Here is a 23,645-nt window from a genome sequence, read left to right on the forward strand (position 1 = left end):
GTGAGATGGGCGCACAACCCCAGAGTCTGTCAAGACTGGCCCGTACGGGCAGGGGTACCTTTACCTTTACCTTTTCTCCTTATGGTTCTTTATCTCTAAACTAGACTTTGAACCCACAGCCCATCAAATAGAGGACTGCGCTCTGTGAAGAAGGAATGTAAGACAGACAGTAGGACTGAAAGAAGTCCTGTTCAGTTGCAGAACTCCATGACCCAGGAAAATGGGCTGGATAATTTTTTTAGTAATGCGTTGAACTAAAAGTTTCTGCACGTAGAGCTGGGTTGAAAGTACATCTGCAAAATTAAAGGTGTTTTGTTTATAGCAGGGAACTAAGGTTGGAGTGGGATGCAGGTAGCGCTGTGGGTTAAACCACAGAGCCTAGGACTTGCCAGTCAGAAGGTTGGCGGTTTGAATCCCCGCAACGGGGTGAGCTCCCATTGCTCGGTCCCTGCTCCTGCCAACCTAGCAGTTCAAAAGCACATCAAAGTGCAAGTAGATAAATAGGTACTGCTCCGGCAGGAAGGTAAACGGCGTTTCCGTGCGCTGCTCTGGTTCGCCAGAAGCGGCTTTGTCATGCTGGCCACATGAGCCAGAAGGCTCCCTCGGCCAATAAAGCGCCGCAACCCCAGAGTCAGCTATGACTGGACCTAATGTTCAGTGGTCCATTTACCTTTTTAAGGTTGGAGTATTACCCAGCTGGTGTCCTTGCACAAGCGTAATGCCTCTTCCTCCAGCAGGAGGTGTCTGCTCATGGAAGAGGGGGGCAATTTTTGACGATTCTTCAGCCAACATTCTTGAACAGATTTTCAAGGGGGGCTGGAAGGAAAATTTTGAGGGGTGGAAAGTGGCGGAAAGGTGTGTCTTGTGGTTTGCCCTGCGGCCCCAAAGCTAGCTTGCTTGCTACCCTAGCATGGCTGGTGCACCAGTGAGGCAATTTGAGGCAACCTGTCTTGGGCAGCATGCTCCTTTCACCCCACCAAGGCATCAATCAGGATCTGTGCTGCTGCTGGTGAAAGCATTGGTAGCATATTTGCCTCAGGCCAGGGGTGCCAACTTGAATAAAATCTTGTGGGGGCCCAGGTAAGTCCAGCCCTGCATAATCAACACAGTGCACACACACCATTTGAATGGGAATACCCATCAACTTCCTGGGGGCCCAGCCCCCTCAAATATGTTTATTGTGGGGGGCCAAAAACCCCACAGCCCTTAGGAGTTGGCTCCTATGCCTCAGGGAACAAAAGGTCCTTGGACCAGCCCCGTGTTGGGGGCTACTGGGTGGAAGGGAAAACTCTTCCATGAGTTGATGCCTCTGCTGATACAACAGCATCAAGAACCTTACTAAGATATCACCCATTTTCTCATATAAATCGATTTCAGAAACTGAAATAGTGTTTGCCTACTTATACCTTCTCAGTATGGCTGGGTTCTGGCTGTTTTCCACAAAATTAATAGGAAAGCCATGCCTGATAGGCGCATTTCAAAGAAGCACAGAATTGAGAGAGATACCACGCTGTTCTGTCCACTGTCCAATGTTAAAGGCAGAAATGAGGTTGAAAGGAAGACCCCATCTGAGAGACCGCCTGTACAGTTTTATCGGGAGTAGAAACAGGTTAACACATCAAAGCCAGTCTCACAGGTTATTCCGGCCCTTCTCAGAGACATCATGAGCAATTACATCATAGCACGGTGGCCAATGAACGATGTAGCCCTGGCTTTGGTGCTTTTCTCCTGCTGCCATGGCAACCTGTTGCTTCAAGGCAGAATCAAAGGATCACAGCAAACGGAGAGAATGCCATGCTAATGAGTTCTGCATTTAAAAAAAAACCACTCTAATCCTGTTTAAAATGATAGAAGCAGCAACAGGAGAGGAGAGCCAAACAATTGCACACAAAAGGAGAAATGTGTTTCATTCCCTTTAAGTAGTACCAATGCTCTATCCCCAGTGTAAGGCATCATATCCCAGGACTGTACATTTGGGAGACCAGAAAATACAAGTCAGGCATGCAGCAAGTGTTGCAGTGTGGGTGCTCCTGTTCAGGGTTTCAGCTAGCCAGTCATGCCTTCTTTCAGAATACTTACTTCCTCCCCTTACCCCACTCCTTTGCTTTTCCAGTCCCACCTCCCAACAGACACTCAGCAGTCTTGGTCCTCACTTAGACATTTTGAGGGTGACATATAGGGTCGCTTTTCCAAATACTCAACCTTAGGGTTTGCTGATGCCCCCCTCTTGGATGTGGGTGGCCCCATTTTTGGTTGCATAAGGAGTGACTCTTGGAGAAAGGGTTCAATGTATAGGATGCAAGGTGCAAAACTCTGGTGTGTGCCTTGACTAACATAGAAGATTTAATGGGCTTATGCCAAGTCACTTTTTGAATACTATCAAGCTTGTAAGTGGTCCAGCTTGTGGTGACCAGCTTGTAAGAGAGACTAGAATGGTCACCACATCCCTGGCCTTTATTTAGAGAGATCCATTGATCAGGGCAAATGATAAGAAATCTGTTTAAACAAGGCTGCATTAAGAGATCGGGACATCTGGTTAGATTTCATTAGGGCAAATGCAGGATTCATTGTCCTTTTTGTTATTTCCTGTTAAATGTGCAGTACTTTATGTTTGACAAGTAAGTACGCAATGGATAAAAACAGAATCTGAGGGGAATTTGTCTTATCCTCCCCCCCCAACCTGCTGCCTCTGAATCCTCAGAGAAAAAAGATTGTCTTTGCTTCTAAATCAGCCAAGAGATAGCCAGTACATTAACTTCATCGTGTATGTTTAACCAGTTTTGATAACATTTTAATGACATGTTGAGGGCAAGCTAATAATCAACCCAACTCTTCTGCTAAAAGTTTTTTAGGAGTCTGAGCTGAAAAATTTCAAAAATGATGGCCAACTGATATTGATTTAGGCAGCAGCACAAACTCTGTAGAAAACATTGTGAAACTTTGTTAGCCAATGAGCATTAAATGATTAATAGTTTGATAGGTGTGCTGATGTTCTTCTGAGTCAGAGCAGACCCACTGAAATCAATGTCTGAGTGTAACTTTGTGAGCTACAACCCTATGTGGTTACGAGCTATAAAGGGAGAATTAAAAACTTAGGCTTACAGTGCAGTTCTACTCAGAAGTATGCCCTTTAGCAGTCTTTCCCAAACTTGGGTCTCCAGCTGTTTTTGAACTACAACTCCCATCATCCCTAGCTAGCTGGACCAAAGGGATGATGGGAATTGTAGTCCAAAAACAGCTGGAGACTCACATTTGGGAAGTCCTGCCCTATAGAATTCAATGAGACTTACTCCCAGCATAGTTAGGCATGCTAATAGGAGTTGTGTTTCAAAACATTTATTTGCTTGGTTCTTAAAATTACATCTTTGGCCCACCTTTCTTCCACCACAAGCTGTATAGCATACTTCACTTGATAGCTGAGGTCTCCTGATGGGGCACTTCTGGTGGTTCCACATGCTTCCCTGACGTTCTTCTGACCTTTGAAAGTGCAGTCTATAGATACTTAAATAAGTCAACCACATTGAAAGCACACACACACGGCAATGAATACCGGGAACTAAAGTTTGTTAAGGGTACTGGGAACTGTCGTTCTTTGAGGGATAAACTGCAGTCACCATGATCCTTTGGGGTTGCTTTAAATGTGCTTCAAATGTATTGTGTGTGCATAGCCATGGAGCCCAAAGCAGTGCAAAAGAGCTTCTTAGTTTCAGCAAGGTGGTGATTTGTGTACTTTCAGACCATTTCCTGGAACCATATCTTGTGAACATCGGGGGGGGGGGGCAATAGGTTGGGAAAGGCTGCTGTACACACTCCTTTCTGTTGCATAACGTGAAGAGGCATGATGCCTTTGGAAATGGTTGTGGAACGCCCTTCCTTGAGGACTTATGCCTTGAAGACTCATTTGTTCACTTTGCTTTTCTTTAGCAGTGCTCTTGTGCCGTTGATTCCTGAGACTTGGCGGTTCCTTACAATTATGAATTCTCACACTTTTCCCACTCAGGTGTATTCAACAGGATCTCCCTTGGTTGATCTTCATCTTCTGGGGAGACTGTACCCCAAAAGGCATGCATTAAGAAATGCTTAAACGACAAATGAATACACTTGTGCCCTGATTTTGAAGAAGTCCCCATTGACTTCATTGAAACCTCCACTTTCTCAGCATCCTTGAAAAACTAGTTATTTCTCTTTAAAGAACCAGGACCTCCCCCCCCCCCTTTCAGTAATGAAAATAACCTATTGAAAACAGAAAACATGCTTGGGAGCAAACATGCTTCTTTTAGCATGACTCCATAGCCATCCATTCACAAAACTATAGTGCCTGAATTTAAGTCAAGGAATCAAATGGTCCTAAAGACCCTATTTATATGTTCCATTGGTTTATTCCTCCTCCCTCCCCAGTCATACATTATGTGATTCTGATTCAGATATATGTGTGTGCCCAAATGGATAAATGTATCCTCACATCTATTAAAATGGAAAGAGGGCCCATTGCAGACATGGAGCCTTCTGAATCAAGGTCAGCGACTACAATCCCAAAGGCCATGTTGCCCAAAGGCTCAAAACTTCTTTAACTCACGTGAATGAGCCAGCCAGGAAAGACTCTGCAGATGTTCTTAGATGGGCCCATAGTTCTCTCTTGCATTGATTTTGGGATACTGAACAGCGTATTTAGAGTTTGAGCATTACTCCCAAGGAAAGCAATGGGAAAACTGACTTTAAGTACACTGACCAGTAAAGGTTGTTAATCAATCACATCTCATAGAACTGGATCTTTTTCAATGACCCAACCTCTACTGGGAGAATTTCAAGCTATAGAAGAGCAAAGTTCCAAAAAATTTACCATCTTATCCAGAGACACTTATCTAACAAACAGTATTCCTTTACCAATTTTGTTTGCAATTGTGTGTACACACTTGGGACATACTTGCAAGCAAAAATGCACATGACTGGGCTACACATTTCTTTTTGGGACCAGCAGAGCACTCTATAGGTAACTCAAAGTAAAACACAGTCTATTGTCCAGAAATAATATTTATTCATCAACCATAAAACACAGAATAGAAAAAGCTTTATAAATAAAACTATATATATTATATATATAATATGCTTTATTTTTATTCAGTACTCCACAAAAACACTACACACAATAACAAAATATTTCAATTCATTTAAAAAACCTCATAGAATACAGTTGTCATTCTGCCATTGTCATGATCTGCCGTGGTCATTGTTTTACATAGTTTCACTTAATTTCATAAATCTGTTTCTTAAAAAAATTGAAGCAATTTGTTACATGACCAAGATTTAGAACATTGAAAGATACCCATAAACAACAGAACAGCTCAGAGGAGTTTACGCAGACTGTTCAATGTCAAATCATGTACCACTGGGACCAGTTGAGACACAGAACTGGGCCACTTTTTGCACCTGCAGGGATCCTCTGGGCATGTTCATTTGCATGAGCAAAACAATGTGTTTGCTGGGAACTCACAGATATCATCTCTAGGAATCTCTGTGACCATGTTCCAAAACTTTTATCAGAGATCACAGAGGTAGCTACAGCTGAGGTCCATGAGCTCCCATTTCAGATGTAACATTATTCACGAAAATGCAGGTGCCAGAATTCCTATGTGCATAAAGCAGCTGTGTGTAATGTCTGAACATGCCTCAAATTGTTAAAGAAAGGTAAATCACAACAGAACTGGGGTAGAAGTCAATACAATGAAGAGAAATAATAAGGAAATAACTACATATTTTCCATTGCCCTTTTAGTAATGTGCTCCCTCCCCCTTTCAGACTTTTCTTGGTTTAGATAGTCTAGAACCTTTGCTAGCATATCCTCATCCATATATGGTCTGTTTTGTGTGTCGTCATTCTCTTGGGTCATGGACAACCTTTTGCTGAGAGATGTCAACTTGTCTGACTCTTGAGTTCCAAGCTGGTTTAGATGTTCTTTGATAGCCTGCTCAAACTGGTCATCTTCTTGCAAGTCATCCTCGGAGGAAAGTGCGAGTGGAATTTGTTTCATCTGACCTGTATTAACAACCTCAGGATATTTTGCCAGCACCTTGGCTAAGTAGTCTGCCAAGTCGTCTTCCTTTTCATTTAGTAATTCCTGTTCCATTTGTCGTCTTTCCAAATGGTTTAACCAAGCAGCTTTGGGAAACTGGTGCCCTTTAGATCTTCCAGGCATGTAGGAAACTCTTGGCAACTCTTGCTTGAGTTGATTTGCCAGATATGATGGTTTCTGACTCCCTATATTTTCAGTCCCCAAAAGATTGATGATGTCTTCCACAGTGAGATCTTCTGGTAGATTATCCGGTATCAAATTAAGTCGCTGCTTTCTGTAACCATTCAAAGAGTTCATTTTATTTTTGAATACATCTGAATTGTCTACATGAATTTCAGGGATGTCATCAACATCTTCTGGGAGCTCAGGCTCTTGCTCTTTTTCACTCTGTTTATCACCAGCTCTCAGCATCTCAATTAAATCCTCAGGTGGGATTTGTAAATTCCTTGAAATTTCTATTAACTGATAAATAGCCTGAGGATCAAGTTGCTTTCCATAATATCTGGCGGCCCTTTTGTCTTCATTTTGCTTGAATCTTGAGTTTTCATTTCCGGCGCTGCTTATCATCTTTTTCAAATAATAATCCATCAGCTGTGAAACATCCTCTGACACTTTATCTTTGTCCTCTCTTTTCATCTCATCCTCCAGGATGCTGGACCTCTTTGCTTCGTCATCCATCTCCTCTTCATTTTTCTCAATTTGTTCCTTACTGTCTCTGATCTCTTCCTGGGTTTGACTTTCCACTTTTTCCTCTATTGGGTTCCAGTCTTCTCCTCCCACCACATCTTCGTAGGCAAGGTTGTTTCCTTTATAGGCATCATCTTCATCATCAGCATAGAGTTTTTGTTCCTCATCAAACCTCCCCTTTTTTAGGTTACTTGGCCCCATCATCTTCCCCAGCTCCTGAAACACTGATTCTAAGGTAGCTAGACTTTGGGGTGTGTACTGCTCTTCCACGATTTCATTTGTCCGCTTATAAGGGCTGTCTCTTGAATTTTCTTCTAAGTAGACATGTGGTATCTTAGAATGTTTGTGCCGTGTCTCAGGCCAGGTGCGGTCATCATAATCATCAGTCATCCCATCTTGGAAGATGTTATCTGAACTCATGGGGTAGAATTTACCTTCTTTCAGGGTTCCCTTTGATTCTTTTTCTCCTTGCCTTAGTGCTTCCAACATAGCCTTAGCCCACTGTGACTCATCTTCTGATAAAGATTCTCTTAGATTGTCCGACAGGTAGTTCTGATCTTTGCTTTCCTTTGGCTGCAGAGCAAATGGGACACTTTGATAGGAGCTACCATCTGGGCTTGTTTCTCCATTGCTGGCTTGTTTTCTGAGGTTTTCTAGGTATTCCAGCGCTTTGATCATATCTGGGCTTGGAAGCCTTTGCAAGTTTTTCATCAGGTAGTCTGGATCTTTCTGGATGTTTTGGTAACGTTGAAATGAAGCAGCACTGGCAGAACAGATCAGGGCAGAAAGCAGAGCAAGAGGCAAGACTGTAGCAAGCCTTGAGGTTTTAGCATCGGCCATGTTTGAAATGTTCCCTTAAAATAAAATAAAAAAATGAAAATTAACACACAAAAGTTTGGACATTATCTGAGCTCATAGCAATGAAAATTTGACCTATAATCTCTAGAAAACAGGATTTTAGGGATGTATTAAACACAATAGGCCATATTCAATGCTAGCCTATTCAAAGTAGACTCACTGAAATTAATGGACATGGCTAAGTTAGCTCTATTAATTTCAGTTGGGTATCCTCTGAGTATAACTTAGAATAGAACTTCTGTAGCTAAGCAGTTGTATCCAACACTCTGTGCATGGAGTTCCATTTGCACAATGGGACTTTTTATTCCTCTGCTATGCCCTGTGACCACATCAAAGTATGTTCTGGGTTGTTCCCTAAGCCACTGGAGAAGATCTTAAGGGTGTGCAAGGGGCCGTGGGGAGGAAGAAGGGGAAGTCCCATATGGAGTCTGTTGTGTGTGCAGATGCTGTGGACAAAATCCAATGCTGACCACTTCTTGTGCAACAGAAATCATCATATGCAAGGGGACTTCTAGTTTCCCATTTCCAGCCTACAGCCCTTCATATGCCCCCCATAACCTGCTATGGAGGGTGCCACAAGTCCCTGGAGCAGACTCTGAGGAGTGCAGGAGGCTGCAGTGTGGAAGAGAATTCCTGGGGAATGAACTATTGCCTTTGTGCTACACTGGATCTCACCCCATAAGTCAATATTCTCCAATCTGATCCCCTCCGGATACTTTGGACCACAACCCCCTTTAGTCCCGTCCAGCATGGACAATGGTCAGGGGTGAAGGGAGGTGTAGTTCAAAGCGTCTGCAGGGGAAAAGGTTGGGGAAAGATTCAGTAAACTAGAGGACACCAACCTTTTTGAGCTCATGGACACATTTGCAAACTGGGGAAACTGTTATAGGCCACTGTAATATACACCACAACCAAGAACACACCATAACTTATTTTCTGTCTACAACAGAATACTTCATTCATGCCCAATTCCAGAGGTGGAAGGGATGGTAGAAGGGCACCATGGGCACTTCATAAGCATTTCCCTAGAAAGTAGTTATAACTACATTCTAATAATAGATTCTAAGCCTTTGGCAGGGGCTCGGCTATTCTATTTATTGTGCAGCATTTCCAATAAAGGTACATACAATAACTTTATAGGTTCGCAAGTACCTGGCTATCTCAGACCAGTTTGAAAACTGCGTAATGGTTTGAGACAGCTCTTTGATTAGTCGTTTAATCAAAATAGAAATTAGTTCATAAAGTATCTGCATATGAAAATCAGAATTGCATCCATCTGTAGAAATGAGAAGGTCTCTGTTCAGCTGAGATCCTGACAACTGTTGGCCTTTTTCACCACGTACAGTTTAATAGAGCATTATGTTCTGCTGATTCATTCCGTTCAAATGACACAACTTTGCAGAAAAGAACTGACTCAAAATGGACTACTATAGTGGAAGCAATAGAAGCAGGATTCCAAAACTGCAGGGTGATTTTTGTTTGAAATATTGCAGTTTATTCCTATTAATGACTGTCTCTCTTTTTTTCTTTTCTTATTTCTTAATGAATTCAAATGGAAGAATTACAGAGAGGAAGCGATGAGGCAGTTAAAATGGTTCTTCTGCAGCAATATCATCAGGGGGCTTGAGAGGCTAAAGCACAGATTGGCAGCCTATAAACTAAATGCCATATGTGCCTCTCCAGCTCCTTGGGTATGCCCTTCCCGCTGAAAGCCAAGGGAGGGAGGAGGGAGGGAGTGAATGGATGATAAATGAATGGAAGGGTGAGATGTGTGTGAAGCAATGAATGGATGGTGGATGAATGAAGGGGGGGTGGGAGAGAGGGAGAAAGAGAGAGAGGGAGAAGGTAAGAAAGGAAGAGAGATAAGGTATGTCCCATTCACTTCTTATTTCAGCACCACCTCCTTCTTTCCTTTCCAACAGCCTGTGTGGCCCTCATCCTAGGGAACCCCCCACTCCAAAAGGTTTTGTGTAAACCTGGAGGATTATTGCTTTTTGAAAATGTGCTTCCAAGCTAAATTGAACTTTGGAAAATGTTCTCCATAATATTGCACCAGGTACATGCTTTTATTGATGCTTTAAAAAAAAAAAATGTATCTTTGATGGACTATCAGAACAGACCAAAATCCTTTACTGTTTCTTTATGTTTGCAGAATAATCCTATACATGTCTGCTCAGAAATCAGTCCCAATGAGTTCAGTGAGGCTTACTTCTAGATAATTGGGTATTGGATAGCAGTCTATAGCTCACTGATTTCCAGTGCCTTGAATGAACATTTTTGCTGGGTTATGTATATCGTTTTGTTGGTGGTAAACAAGAATTCATCTCTGTCAGTCTGTGCATAGTAAGGTGACACCCCCCCCCCCCCGTTTACATCATAAGGGCTATAATACAGTGCATAGTAAATATAATTCTAAGCCTATAACATTATTGATCAGGTGTTTTTGCTTATTTGGCATTTTATCCTTCTGTCTATGAAAGTGGGTAGCAAGCAGTAGCATCCATTGGATGTTATATAGTAAAGCTGTGGCTGGAGTAGGGGTTTTCTAAAACAACAGATTTAGAGCACTCTGACCGCATGAAAATAATGCTGTCTGATCTAGAAGCCCTTCAGCCCAATCCCTGATTTGGGGGAATTCAGTGGTGAAGAGATGAACTGGCAAAGGACATGTTTATCTGTTCCTACTTAATATATTCTATGGAAACACATAAGCAAATTAAGCCCTGAGTATAGGCTTTGCCTATACTGTTCTCAAAGACTTCAAGTAGATTTTTCATGCATGCATACTGTGCTGTGTTTAGATCATTTCTCCAGGCTACAAGGGCACTATTCAAGTTCCCTATGCAGTTAAAATCTGGCTGAAGGAAATATAGGATCTCTAATATATTACTTTCTCTCTCTTTCAGGTAAGAAACCATCCAAGGTAAAGCAAAACTATACCAGACATAAAATCATAGCTCAGTGCTACAGCATCTGCTGTGCATGCAAAAGGTCCCAGGTTCAATCCCTGGTGTGTCCAGGCAGGGATGGGAAATACTTTTCCATGAAACCCTGGAGGGCTGCTGCCAGTCAGTGCAGACAGTACTGAGGTAGATGGACCAATAGCCTGGCTCTGCACGAGGCAGCTTCCTATGTCTTTGCTTAATTCATATTTTTCCATTCATTCATTTCCCCCTTTCCTTTGTACTCTGTAAAATATCCTGTTGATATGCCTGTGATTCATGAGATGGAAAAATCCCTAATGCCTGTACACACCCACTGCTCTGAGTAGAAAATTATAGTGGATTTGTTATGCCAGTCAAGAAAGCTTCTTTTTCCTTCTTCTTCTTCTTTTGCAACACAGTATGAAATAATTTCACATACTGGGGTAATTGAAGTACCACCGTGTTCCACAGAATTGCCTTGTTTCCTCCCAGCTGCACCACAAATGAGAACTTTGAATACCCCCAAAATGCTACCTAATAATTTGTTAATTTTCAAGACTGGACGTAGAGGAAAACAGTGATTGAAAAGCAATTCACAGTACCCTTAAGAGAATGGGAAATACTTTTATTCTGTTACAGCTGTTTTTCAGTGCAACAGTAGACATACACAGGTGGCTATTAGATAGCAATTTAACCAGAATTTTATCAAGTCATGAGAAGCATCTTAGAATCATTTCTCTCTTTTTTTGCTTTCTTTCCAATTATTGAATTCTTATCATTTACTCTGTCTTACCTTGCACTCTGGACCATAAAACTTTGTACTTTAACTGTAAATTACCTTTTTTTTCTAGTTCCCTGATAAAACTTAAACTTTTAAGCTCCAAATAAAAGAAAATCAGAGTATACTGAAAATTAATATTTTTAAGAATTGCATATTTTCTATGCTGCCTCAGGATATGATTTTGTTCCAGATAGAACACATTTTTTAATATAAATAGGAAATGATAGGAAAAGGGTGTTTCAGCTGTTTTTGCATAGCAGCTGTATTATTTTCCATTTTACTGCTTCCTGTGAATTGACATTGCATTCAGGCACAATGGGGTTATTCCCAATTACTGTTTATTTTGAAACCCTGAAGTTTGCTTGTAATTCACATTGCATTTATGGAGTACAAATCTACTGTCACTGAATCAAACCCCCACCTCATTGCTCATTATGGAGATGGTTCAACAGTAGCTTCCCTTAAAGCATTTGAAGAGATCCAGTGAGCCCATCTTAACCATGAACATTTTACACTTTCACTTTAATCAGAAAGAACCGTGATCTTCTAGAGGAGAAGAGCAAAACCTTATTTGCTGGTTTTTGTAGTTAGTTCTCCTTAAATTCACTACTGCTCTTTAGAAGCATATAGCTTCATGCACATGTTGATAATGTACTAAGAGCACGTGAAATTACCAAAATCACCTTTCTAGGATATTGCCATAGTATAATTGGTTTGCATAGTAATTGTGTAGAATCAACCTTTTCCAGGGCTTTTGGCTGTTATTATTTTTAGTATCCATTATCAGGTGCAAAGTAAATGTTCTTAAATTGCCCAGTAAGTACACTTAAGTGAAGTGCATCAGGTGGCAATTTCAGACGTTTCCTGGCTGTGCTATCCCCCTCCCACCCCGCCTGATCCTTGCAGTGGAAACTGTATATGCATAGAGAGTGTGTGCATTTGGTCTCCCATTCTGTTTGTCAATTAAAGAGAAAGTAGGTCTGCTTACCTGTGTGCAGAAACAATTTAAAGCATGGTCTTCGTTATCTGTCCGCGGCAAGTTTATGGACTGTTTTCAGCACCCGGACAGCTCCCTTCGCTTATAGTGTGCATCACCTGACTCTCCACTGCCATACTGACGTCACCCCAGTCGGTCACGGGGGGGGGGGGGAGCGCGGCTGAGCTGTTCAGAAAGAATGCTACAGAATTAGCTTCGTTTGGGGTGTTTTGCACAGGTTTCCATTGTACGTTTACGCCACCTGCCTTCCTCTAAGAAGAACTACAGTCCTCTTTGCAGTTTAAGCAGCCAGTGAAATCTTCCTTAGACAAACGAATATTACACCTGTCGGATAGGTGCCAGTTCATAGACTCCCCTGTAGACTCTTTCTTTGGGATTGAATCGGATTTTACTATTACTGCTATTTTGAAATCTACTTTTGAGAAAGTGAACCGAAGGCCACGAAAGCTTATGACACAATAAATTTACTAATCTTTAAGGTGCCAGCAGACTCTTATTAGGGTGTGTGTGTGTGAAGGTTTTCAAATGGAGGGTGAACTTATGATGGAGGGATTCCTAGATAAAAATCATAATGGCACCTTAAATGAGGGCTGCAATGTCATCTATAAATTCTATATCCCTAAAGCAAGTGCTGTATTTTTGTCTCTTCTTAGTTTCTTAAAACTGCAGGTGAAAACACAAATAATAAAAATCTGGTGATGGTTGATTTAAAAGTGCCTGTGGGAGGAAGGGTGGAATAGAAATTTTAAAAATAAATACAAATCAGTGGGGGCCAGGATCTGTGCACGAATAAAAACAAGCTTTCTTCCTTCTGCTTGGGGGCGGCGAGGGCATTCCTGCTCCTATTCTACTCCTGCCCAAGAAAAAAGGAAGGGAGACATTTCAGGGAGGAAAGTGAAAGATTCCTCAATGGTGTGCAGAGACGATTATGCATTGTCCCCCACCTTCCTCAGGGAGAATTCTGAGTCATTTATTTTTCAGAGAGAGAGATGCCTCAACTATAAAGGGGTAAATGTTCAAATATGCCAGCTGTTCTTCAACAGGTACTATTTAACACTTTAGGCTGAAGCTCATACCAGATAATAATAATAATAATAATATTTTTTATTTATACCCCACCCTCCCCAGCCAAGGCCGGGCTCAGAGAGGCTTACAAACAATAATAAAAACAAGAAGAATTATTACAACTTAAAAACAAAAATAAAATACAACATTAAAATAATGGAACATTAAAATATTAAAATGTAGCCTCATCATGAGGTGCCAGTCACACAGTTAGCAAATGGCTCTTGAAAAGTGCATAGCAGGGGTGAGGAAAGCAATCCAAATTTGGACTGCAATGAAAAAACAAGCACACTCTAAAATAGTTGAACAGTACTAGCATAACCTCTGGTCTTGCTGTCTTCCTCATGGGCTAAGACAGGAGCACAGTGCAATATGTATCATCCTGTTTTTTTTCCTTTCCCAAGAGATTAGAATGCTCTTTATTCTTAATATCTCTTCCATCCTAGGTGGGTTTTATCCAGACCTGAAAATCCACATAGTGCTCCAGAGGGGAGGAGTAGAATTAGTGGGTGAAAATGGCAAGGAAGCAGATTTTGGCTAAGCATTAGGTAATACTTTCTTATGGCAAGAGCTGTTCAACACTGGAATGGGTTGCCCTAAGAAGTGCTGGTGACCTCTTCTCTGGCAGATTTAAGGAGAGCACGGACAGCCATCTGCCAGGAATTCTGGACTTCCATCCTGCATGGCAGATCCTGAATTGAGCAGAGCGTTGAAGTACTGTAGATGACCTCCAAAGTCCCTTCCAACTTTGTGGTTCCAAGAAAATCTCTTGCACCAAGCGAGGGAAAATGCCTTTTGTCATTAACAGATGTGCCCAGATTACAGCATTCCATGTGCACTCTGTCTTGGAATGCCTGACATGAAAATTATTAAAATGTGCCTGCATCCTGCCTGTTCCATGATGACTTCTTTATTCCCCTTCACTTGCAAAATACATTTTTCTTGACAATTTTGACCTTTTGCAGAATTAAAAAAAAATCAAAAACGTGGCTGAATCTTCCTTCCAATTCAATCAGTGTTAGGAAATTAAATTGATGCTAGACACAGTAAATGTGTACTGGGAACACATTAAACTTTTAAGCTTTTATATTCCAGTCTGTTCTTTACATTATGTGTAAGGTCTCTTCCATCTCAAGAAGGACAGAAGGAAATTGCGATATTCTTTTGCCTTTCCACAAACGGTGGCACGGAATATAGACAGAACCAAGTTCTCCAAGTGGGCTACAAATTCAATGCCTTTGGTGTCTGCCCTGCTCGGTAATTGTTCCAGACGCTGCCAAATGATCTCCAAGAACCTGAAACTGCAGTGAAGCGCAAAGAAACTTGTAAGAGAAAGTAGAATATGATCCAGTGGAACGTTCTTGGAAAGAGATCACATAATAAGGGGAGTTTCTCCTGGTTCAAAATGCTTGAAAAGCACCACGCAGCTCCCAGTTTTGATGGCTGAAAACAGCAGCTTGAATAGTTCTGCTCTAGCAGACTCCCACACAAGAGGGATTGATGGATGTGAGACTCGGGTTGCCTCTGTTGAAATCATCTTTCTTTCCCATCATTTATGGTCATTATGCCTATTTTCTTCTTAAGTCCCTGCCTTGCTGGCTCCTTCACATAAATCAACTTTGAGTACATTCTGGTCCTCACAGCAGGGACTTCCCTCTCCCAACTCTTGTTCCCTCTTTCATTTCATCTAAGTCCCTTCCCTCTCCACTTGACCCAAGCTTCTCTGCTATCTTGTCATTTCCTTTCTCTTTTCTGTTCCTGCCTTTGAGCCATCTGGCATTCCTATCGATGAATGAGGCTGCATAAACCATTTGTGGGCATGCCTGATTACTTCGAAATCTGTCTCTTTGTGTGTTCATTGAGGTTTAGCCCCAAGAGAGGGTACATAGGATTCCAGCTCCAAACTCTAAAGCCAGGGGATCCCCTAAATCCTGTATTAAATAGAAGGAACTGCACTTGCTGCCAGTAAGCTACTGAGCCCTCTTCAAGTTGACATATGGGTTTATAAAGCCCTATACATTTCAGGTTTTGCATTATGGTGCTGGAGGAGACTCTTGAGAGTCCCATGGACTGCAAGAAGATCAAACCTATCCATCTGAAGGAAATCAGCCCTGAGTGCTCACTGGAAGGACAGATCCTGAAAACTGAGGCTCCAATACTTTGGCCACCTCATGAGAAGAGAGCACTCCCTGGAAAAGACCCTGATGTTGGGAAAGATGGAGGGCACAAGGAGAAGGGGACGACAGAGGACGAGATGGTTGGACAGTGTTCTCGAAGCTACCAGTATGAGTTTGACCAAGGTGCGGGAGGCAGTGGAAGACAGGAGTGCCTGGCGTGCTCTGGTCCATGGGGTCACGAAGAGTCGGACACGACTAAATGACTAAACAGCAACAACATACATTTCACGACTCTCCTTCCTTGGAGGTTCTAGGTTGGATGGCCATCTGTCATGGATGCTTTAGCTGGGATTCCTGCATTGAAGGGGTTGGACTAGATGACCCCTGGGTCCCTTCGAACTCTAAAATTATATAATTCTATGAATACCTGCTCCCATATAGACCAGTCCAGTTTCATTAAGATGAAGCTCACCATGTGATGATGCTAGGGAGAGCCTTCTTGGTGGTGGCCCCCAAGCTTTGGAGCTCTCTTCCCTCTAAGATGAGCATTGAAGGCTAACTGGGAAAAGTGTTCAGTCAGTGGCAGAGCATCTGCTTTGCATGCAGAAGTTACCAGCTTCAATCCTTGGCTCCTCCAGGTAGGACTGGGCAAAGACTCCTTATCTGAAATCCCGGAGAGCTGCTGTCAGGCAGTGTAGATAATACTGAGCTTCCTCTATTCCTAAGACCTAGTTATTCTCACAGGTCTTTGTGGAGTTTAATGCCACGATGAGTGCATATTTATTATAATTTTATCTGCATGTGTGTGGGTTTCTTGCTTTGTTTTCAGCTGATTTTCCCATTTGCATTTATTTATTTACTACATTTGCATCCCACTTTTCCTCCAAGAAGCTCATGGTGATGTGCAGCCTTCTCTACCTGCCTCATTTTATGCTGAAGAGGCCAAGGTCCATCTTGGCTGTGAGTCCTGGAAGACCTGCTCCTTGTCTTGCAAGCCTTTCTCCACCTGGCTGGGAGGGCCGGGCCCTGACTGACTCCAACTACAAAACCTGAGTCCACTGAACAGACTCTTGTGCTGTTCAGGGTTTTTCATTGCTGTTATTGATATTATTATTATGATGATGATGATGATGATGATGATGATGATGATGTATCATTTTTTGCTCTTATTATAATTTACATGGAAATTGTTCAGTTTGGCTGTGTACTTTTTGATGTGTTTTATTTATTGTTTATTACTACTTTTGTTATATGTGCTGGTCCAGGGGGGAGGTTACCTTAGGGTGAGGTCCAGGACCTGAGTCGAGGGTCAACAGACAGTCCTCCACAGGCGAAGCGGGGTCCACAGCGAGGAGCCGGGCAAGGACAGGAACTCTGGGGGAACCGTGCTGGGTGCTGGCCGAAACAGCTCTTCAACGACGTTGCTCCCGCAACCTGGGACTGGGCTGACTGGCCTTTATCTCCTCTGAGGCCAGGGGGGGTCCCGGCCCCCAGGAGACCCGCCTCTCCTGGCCTTAAGGCGAGCACTCCTCCTGGGAGAAACCAGTTCCCTCCGCCTCTCTGCCCTGAGCCTCTGCAGTTCAGGAGAGGCTGAAGGGTTACTGGACCCAGGGACCCAGGGGGAGACTCACCTGTAGGCACTGAGTCCTCAACCACCTCCAGAGCCAAAGTGGATTCACCTGGTGCCTGCTCCTGAGGATCCGGCACAGGTACAGGCACTTCAGAATCAAGGCCCTGCCCCAGTTCAGCCAGCCCTGGAGGCGGGGACTCCTATGCAGGCTGGGATTCCTCCGGTTCAACCTCTGAATCAGATTCCCAGGCCATCACATTATGTTTGTCATTGTGTAAATCTTGTCCTGCTGTAAGCTGCCTTGAGCATGGTTTTTACATACAAGTAAAATGATGATGATGATCTTCACAACAATCCTGTGAGGTAGGTTGGGCTGAGGAAAGGTGATGGACCCAAGGCCACACAGTGAACTTCCCAGCTGAATGGCTGGTCTCCCAGTTCCCACACTCTAACCACTACACCACACTGCTTCTGGCTTGCAATTTTAATTGTAATTCTTTCTGCAGCTGAATTTGCAGTGAAGAGGGTGTAAGGAAGGTTTTTTAATGTTTATGAAATATTACAGCCATTATGAATGAGCGCATGAGAAGGAAAGTGCTCATGCTAAACATACAAAAATCAATCAAGATACACACAGTGAAGAGTCAGACAGCTGGATAGATAGGGCCATTGTATACAGGTTCTATTAAAAAGGAATTTTCATTTCAGCATGGTAGAATAAGCTAGTGTCAGCTCACTGAAATTATGTAAATGTAATGGTCAAATTCAGAGGATCTGGCAGTTTGTGAATAGTTAATTTCCTGATTTATGTAACGGATGTTGCCCAAGGTTAGTGCTGCTTAAAAATAAACCAAAAGCTGTGGCTCTTATGAAAGAAAATGCATCTATGTCCCTTGAACGACAGTGAAAAAATAATCTGCATTTTACTTCAGATACACACTTTCTTGCAGTGTATATACCACCGCCATCCTTGAGAATGTTCTTTACCAAAAAAGAAAAAGAAAAAAAAAATAAATAGTCCCAGCTTTTTGATTGATTTAAAACACACACACCCCTCCATTATAACATGTCACTGCAGGCAAGGATGATCTGAAGGCAGTTGGGAAGGTTTTGTGCAATAAATCACTGCTATTTCATTCCATATTTTGCCACTTAATTTCAACACATTTTTTCCTGCATGAAAGATCAAGCATATTTGATGCAAATGTTATACCTCTGACCTTCACGCACACACAATAAAAAGGCTTTGATATTCATTTATCTGATTCACAGCAGCGAACCAAACGTCCGTCCTTCCACGTTAAACTTGAGTAGCCAAGTGGGAGAGACAACCAGTGTGTAAGTTTAAGGGCAGAAATTCTGTATTACCCCACAAGATTGGAAGAAGAAAAAAATCCAACCAGAGTTCAGTGTGGCTCAGTGATCAGATGATGTTCCATGAAACTGTAATTTTATAGGCTGTCAACTACCCTGACTGGTACATTTATAATATTATTATACGCTTTTAAAATAAATATATAAATGCATTCCAATGTAAGTATGGAGCACATTGGCAACATCAATAACAACATTTCAAATTCATATGGTACAGTGGAGAATTCACAGTATTTTATGGAATTATAGAGTAGTAAGTGATCTTAGATGTCATCTAGTCCAAAACTCCCTTGCAATGCAGAATATAGCTACAACATCCCTGGTAGGAAGCTAGACAGCCTATGCTTAAGTATCACTAGTGAAAGAGAGCCCACCACTTCCCAATACAGTCTGCTCCACTGTCAAAACAAATTTTACCATTAGGAAATTCATTCCTACTCTTTAGCTGAAACCCGCTTCCTTGCAATTTTCACCCATCTGTCTTGCTCTCCAAAACAACAACAGAGAACAAGTCTGCTGCATTTTATGTGTGACAACCCTTCAGATGTTTGAGGACCACTGTTAAGTCTCCCCTTAACCTTGGTTAGAGCTTGGTGCTGATAACGCCAAGATTGCAGATTCGATCCCCAAAGGGGACTGCTGCATATTCCTGCATTTCAGGGGGTTGGACTAGATCAGGGATCAGCAAACTTTTTCAGCAGGGGGCCGGTCCAATGTCCCTCAGACCTTGTGGGGGGCCGGACTATATTTTTTTTGGGGGGTAGGGGAAATTGAACAAATTCATATGCCCCACAAATAACCCAGGGATGCATTTTAAATAAAAGGACACATTCTACTCATATAAAAACATGCTCATTCCTGGACCATCTGGGGGCCGGATTTAGAAGGTGATTGGGTCAGATCCGGCCCCTGGGCCTTAGGTTGCCTACCCATGGACTAGATGTTCCTCAGAGTCCCTTCCAACTCTACAGTTCTATGATTCTATGATTCTCTTTTCCACCCTTAATATATTCAGCTCTATCAACCGTCCCTCAAAGGATTTAGCTTCCAGACTATGCGTTCTCCTTTGGACAGCCTTTGGAGAGTCATTTGCCCAACAACATCTGGAGGGTCATGGGTTCTCCAATATTGCTTTGCTAGCAAATACCCTATCATTGCTGTTGGTGTGAAATTATGCTTTTAAAGACTGATTTCCACACTTGCTAGGAAGACATTCTGCTGCTGCAGCAGCAGCATCATGGGGTTGGTGGTTGATGGAAACCAAAGGAGGGGAGATTGCTCTTGTGCTCAAATCCTGCTTGTGGGTTTCCCACAGACATCTGGTTGGCCACTGAGAGAGCAGGTTGCTGGAGTAGATGGGCCATTGGCCTGATCAAGCAGATTTTTCTTATGTTCTTTAGTGCATGACAGCCTTTCATTTAAATTGGGGGAAAGGAAAGGAGTGTGGTCAGGAACATCTCTCTGATTTGCCATGGCACACTTCTTGAGCCAGTAGACAATACAGAGCAAGGTAGTAGTTTGCTTGCTTGCTTGGATGTTTATGCTTCCTTGCAGAACTGGCTGTGGTTGTGTCAAAAGAGTGCCTCTCCTATGTCAGTCCGAAACCTTCATGCCCTCACCTGGCGGTAGCAGCAGAGGGCTGTGTAGCCACAAATTAAAACTTTGTAACTGGCTGACTGACTGAACCCAAAGGGTGCTCATCAATGGTTCCTCTTTATCCTGGAGAAGAGTGACTAGTGGGGTGCCACAGGGTTCTGTCTTGGGCCCAGTCTTATTCAACATCTTTATCAACGACTTGGATGATGGACTCAAGGGCATCCTGATCAAATTTGCAGATGACACCAAACTGGGAGGGGTGACTAACACCCCAGAGGACAGGATCACACTTCAAAACGACCTTGACAGATTAGAGAACTGGGCCAAAACAAACAAGATGAATTTTAACAGGGAGAAATGTAAAGTATTGCACTTGGGCAAAAAAAAATGAGAGGCACAAATACAAGATGGGTGACACCTGGCTTGAGAGCAGTACATGTGAAAAGGATCTAGGAGTCTTGGTTGACCACAAACTTGACATGAGCCAACAGTGTGACGCGGCAGCTAAAAAAGCCAATGCAATTCTGGGCTGCATCAATAGGAGTATAGCATCTAGATCAAGGGAAGTAATAGTGTTACTGTATTCTGCTCTGGTCAGACCTCACCTGGAGTACTGTGTCCAGTTCTGGGCACCACAGTTCAAGAAGGACACTGACAAACTGGAACATGTCCAGAGGAGGGCAACCAAAATGGTCAAAGGCCTGGAAACGATGCCTTATGAGGAACGGCTAAGGGAGCTGGGCATGTTTAGCCTGGAGAAGAGGAGGTTAAGGGGTGATATGATAGCCATGTTCAAATATATAAAAGGATGTCACATAGAGGAGGGAGAAAAATTGTTTTCTGCTGCTCCAGAGAAGCGGACACGGAGCAATGGTTCCAAACTACAAGAAAAAAGATTCCACCTAAACATTAGGAAGAACTTCCTGACAGTAAGAGCTGTTCGACAGTGGAATTTGCTGCCAAGGAGTGTGGTGGAGTCTCCTTCTTTGGAGGTCTTTAAGCAGAGGCTTGACAACCATATGTCAGGAGTGCTCTGATGGTGTTTCCTGCTTGGCAGGGGGTTGGACTCGATGGCCTTTGTGGTCTCTTCCAACTCTATGATTCTATGACTTCTTAGAATAGCCAGGAGTGATGCTGTGCTGGCTGCTCCAAGGCATTGCGGGAAATTTTCATTGGCAGCTTGTAATTGTGAAACAGCCGCCACTGGGAGTCTAGAGCAGGCCCCAGACCTCAATGTGGAGATGGCAGGGACTGCACTTGAGTCCTTTTGCATGCACAGCAGGCGCACCAGCCTTCTCACCCTTCCAAAAACAGGGGTGGTAAACCTGTGGCCCTCCAGATGTTGTTGGACTTCCATTATTCCCTGACCACTGACCATGCTGGCTGGGAATAATGGGAGTGGGCCAAAGGTTTAGAACCCCATTCTAAGACAAAACTAGAGGACAGGGGTCAGGGGTAGCCCTGTAATTTGTGTAGGTGTTTGATGTGTCCTAAATCATATTTAAATCCACTTATCCTAAAGGATCTACACTGACTCCTGGTACCTTTTGGGGCACAATTCCAAGTGTTGCTGCTGACCTTTAAAGCCCTAAATAGCTTTGGCCCTGTATACCAGAAGGAGCATCTCCACCCCCGTCGTTCAGTCCGGACATTGAGGTCTAGTTCCAAGGGTTGGAAGCCTCTCAGAGTAGCTGGGGCAATCCCCCCCCCATTGTTGTTGTTGTTGTTGTTGTTGTTGTTGTTGTTGTTACCACATATGCTTGCACAGACATATATTAGTGTTAGCAGACCAATCCCTAACATGAGCTACCGGCATGCTAACATTACCTACAACCAGGTGCCTGAGAAAAAGTTTCCATAGGACTTTCCATAGGACTCAAGCCTCAAGTTTCACTTCTGCGTGTACAAACCAAAGTCGGCATGTGACAACATGGTGTTTGTTTTCAGTGTGTGTCATCTTTTATAATTAGGATGTATTTTAAAACCTTCCTTCTCTCCCACCTTCCTCCCTTTATCTAATTTCAGAGAGCTCCTTTGCAGTAACCGTGGCATGCCCTTCCTACCTCGAGGCAGGAAAAAATACACATATCAGTATCTACTCGGCATAGCTGCTATGAGCAAGCTTTAGCAAAGATCAAGAGTCCCCTGAGAACTTGACTGAATCAAGATGTCATGGTTTCAGTGCAGCTTTGCGTCAGACATCTGAATTTAAATTCAAAACAGCAGGGAAAGGGATAAGACAATGAGAAATCCTGAGTCATGCTGTACGGAAGATGCAGGGAATTAAGTAAAGCAGCAAACATGAATGAATGGAAATGGCTGGGTGCAATCATTTCTTCAGATCAAAATAGCATTTATATTTAGCTCTCCAGCACACAGAGAGAATATTCCAGTATCCTGAATGGCTCATTTAATTGCTTCTTAAATGTATAGGGCTGAACTCTAGAAAGGTGCTGTCATGGACTGGTTGAATGCAGAAGAATGGTGGGAGGAACCAGCTGGGGAACCATCAAGGGAAGAGTCTGGGAAGTGGTGGTGGGACAATGATGGGAGAAGAGGGAGAAGACTGAGAATAGGAAGTGTCAGAAGCTGAAGAGGTAACATGGCTTAGTGAGCAGGGAGAGTCTGTAGCAGATAGAAGTCTAGAATCAGATACAGAAGCTGAAGCAGGAGAGTGGGAGGAGGAAGACCAAGAGGCAGATATTTAGGCTGGTGAAGATTTGCAGGTGTCTCCCCCTTCTGTTGCAACTAGGTCCCCTCCCCACTTGTCTCCCAGAACCAGAAGACTCCTAGCAGACACAGCTTGATCCTTTATCATATCTGCTGATTTTTAAAAATAGGCCCACCTGTTTTTAACATCTGGTTTTATTGATTATGTTAATGTATGTTTTATCCTTTTTTTTCATCACCCGCTTAAAGGTTTTGATGATTAAGAGGTATACAAATTTTGCTAAATAAACATAATAAATAAAAAGCAAACGGATCTACATTGCAAGGTATACAGGGAAGGGTGAGGGTCCTGTTCTCCCCTCGCCCCTTAGTCCTTCATGTGTTTTTCTGCTGCTTGAAGTGATATGAAGAAGGATTGGAAAAGCCTGACCCTACAGATGGATGGACAACCAAGCTGCAGATAGTGAACAGCAAAGCAAAAAAAAAAAAAAAAAAAAAAAAGAAAGGAAAGGAAAGGAAAAGTAATTCAAGAAAACAACATAAATCTCAGTACACATGATGACTAAGGGAATGCTGTGTAGGAGTCAATAGTGAGAGAAATTAATGACTGAATCTGGTATTGGGCCTTGAAGAAATGTAATATGCATTAGGTCATATTTGACAGTCTCGACTGCTAATTCCAGTGAGATAGATGTGCAGCGTAGAACACATGAGATCTGAAAAAGGCTGTTGACCTTTACCTTGAAAAGCAGAAATAACACATTTCAGTGATGTTGACCTATCTAGCGGTCCCTTGTCATTTGGAAAGACTTCGGTGTTGCAGGTTTATTTACTGAATGTGGGTGGCGCTGTGGGTAAAACCTCAGCACCTAGGACTTGCCGATCGTATGGTTGGCGGTTCGAATCCCCGCAGCGGGGTGAGCTCCCGTCTTTGGT

The 23,645-nt window shown here is 42.9% G+C and overlaps 1 protein-coding gene across 1 annotated transcript; it reads right to left on the reverse strand.

Annotated features, from left to right (window-relative positions):
- Positions 1-5,088: 5,088 nt before the first annotated feature.
- On the reverse strand, positions 5,089-12,437 carry SCG2 (secretogranin II). Its single transcript, XM_079977188.1, has 2 exons — positions 12,309-12,437; positions 5,089-7,611 (listed from the first exon to the last, which is right to left on the reverse strand). The coding sequence occupies exon 2, from the start codon at positions 7,595-7,597 to the stop codon at positions 5,747-5,749; it is 1,851 nt and encodes a 616-aa protein (XP_079833314.1). The 5' UTR covers positions 7,598-7,611; positions 12,309-12,437; the 3' UTR covers positions 5,089-5,746.
- Between the last annotated feature and the right edge of the window lie 11,208 nt (positions 12,438-23,645).

Source organism: Podarcis cretensis (assembly GCF_951804945.1).
Source record: "Podarcis cretensis genome assembly, chromosome: 5".
NCBI lineage: Eukaryota > Metazoa > Chordata > Lepidosauria > Squamata > Lacertidae > Podarcis > Podarcis cretensis.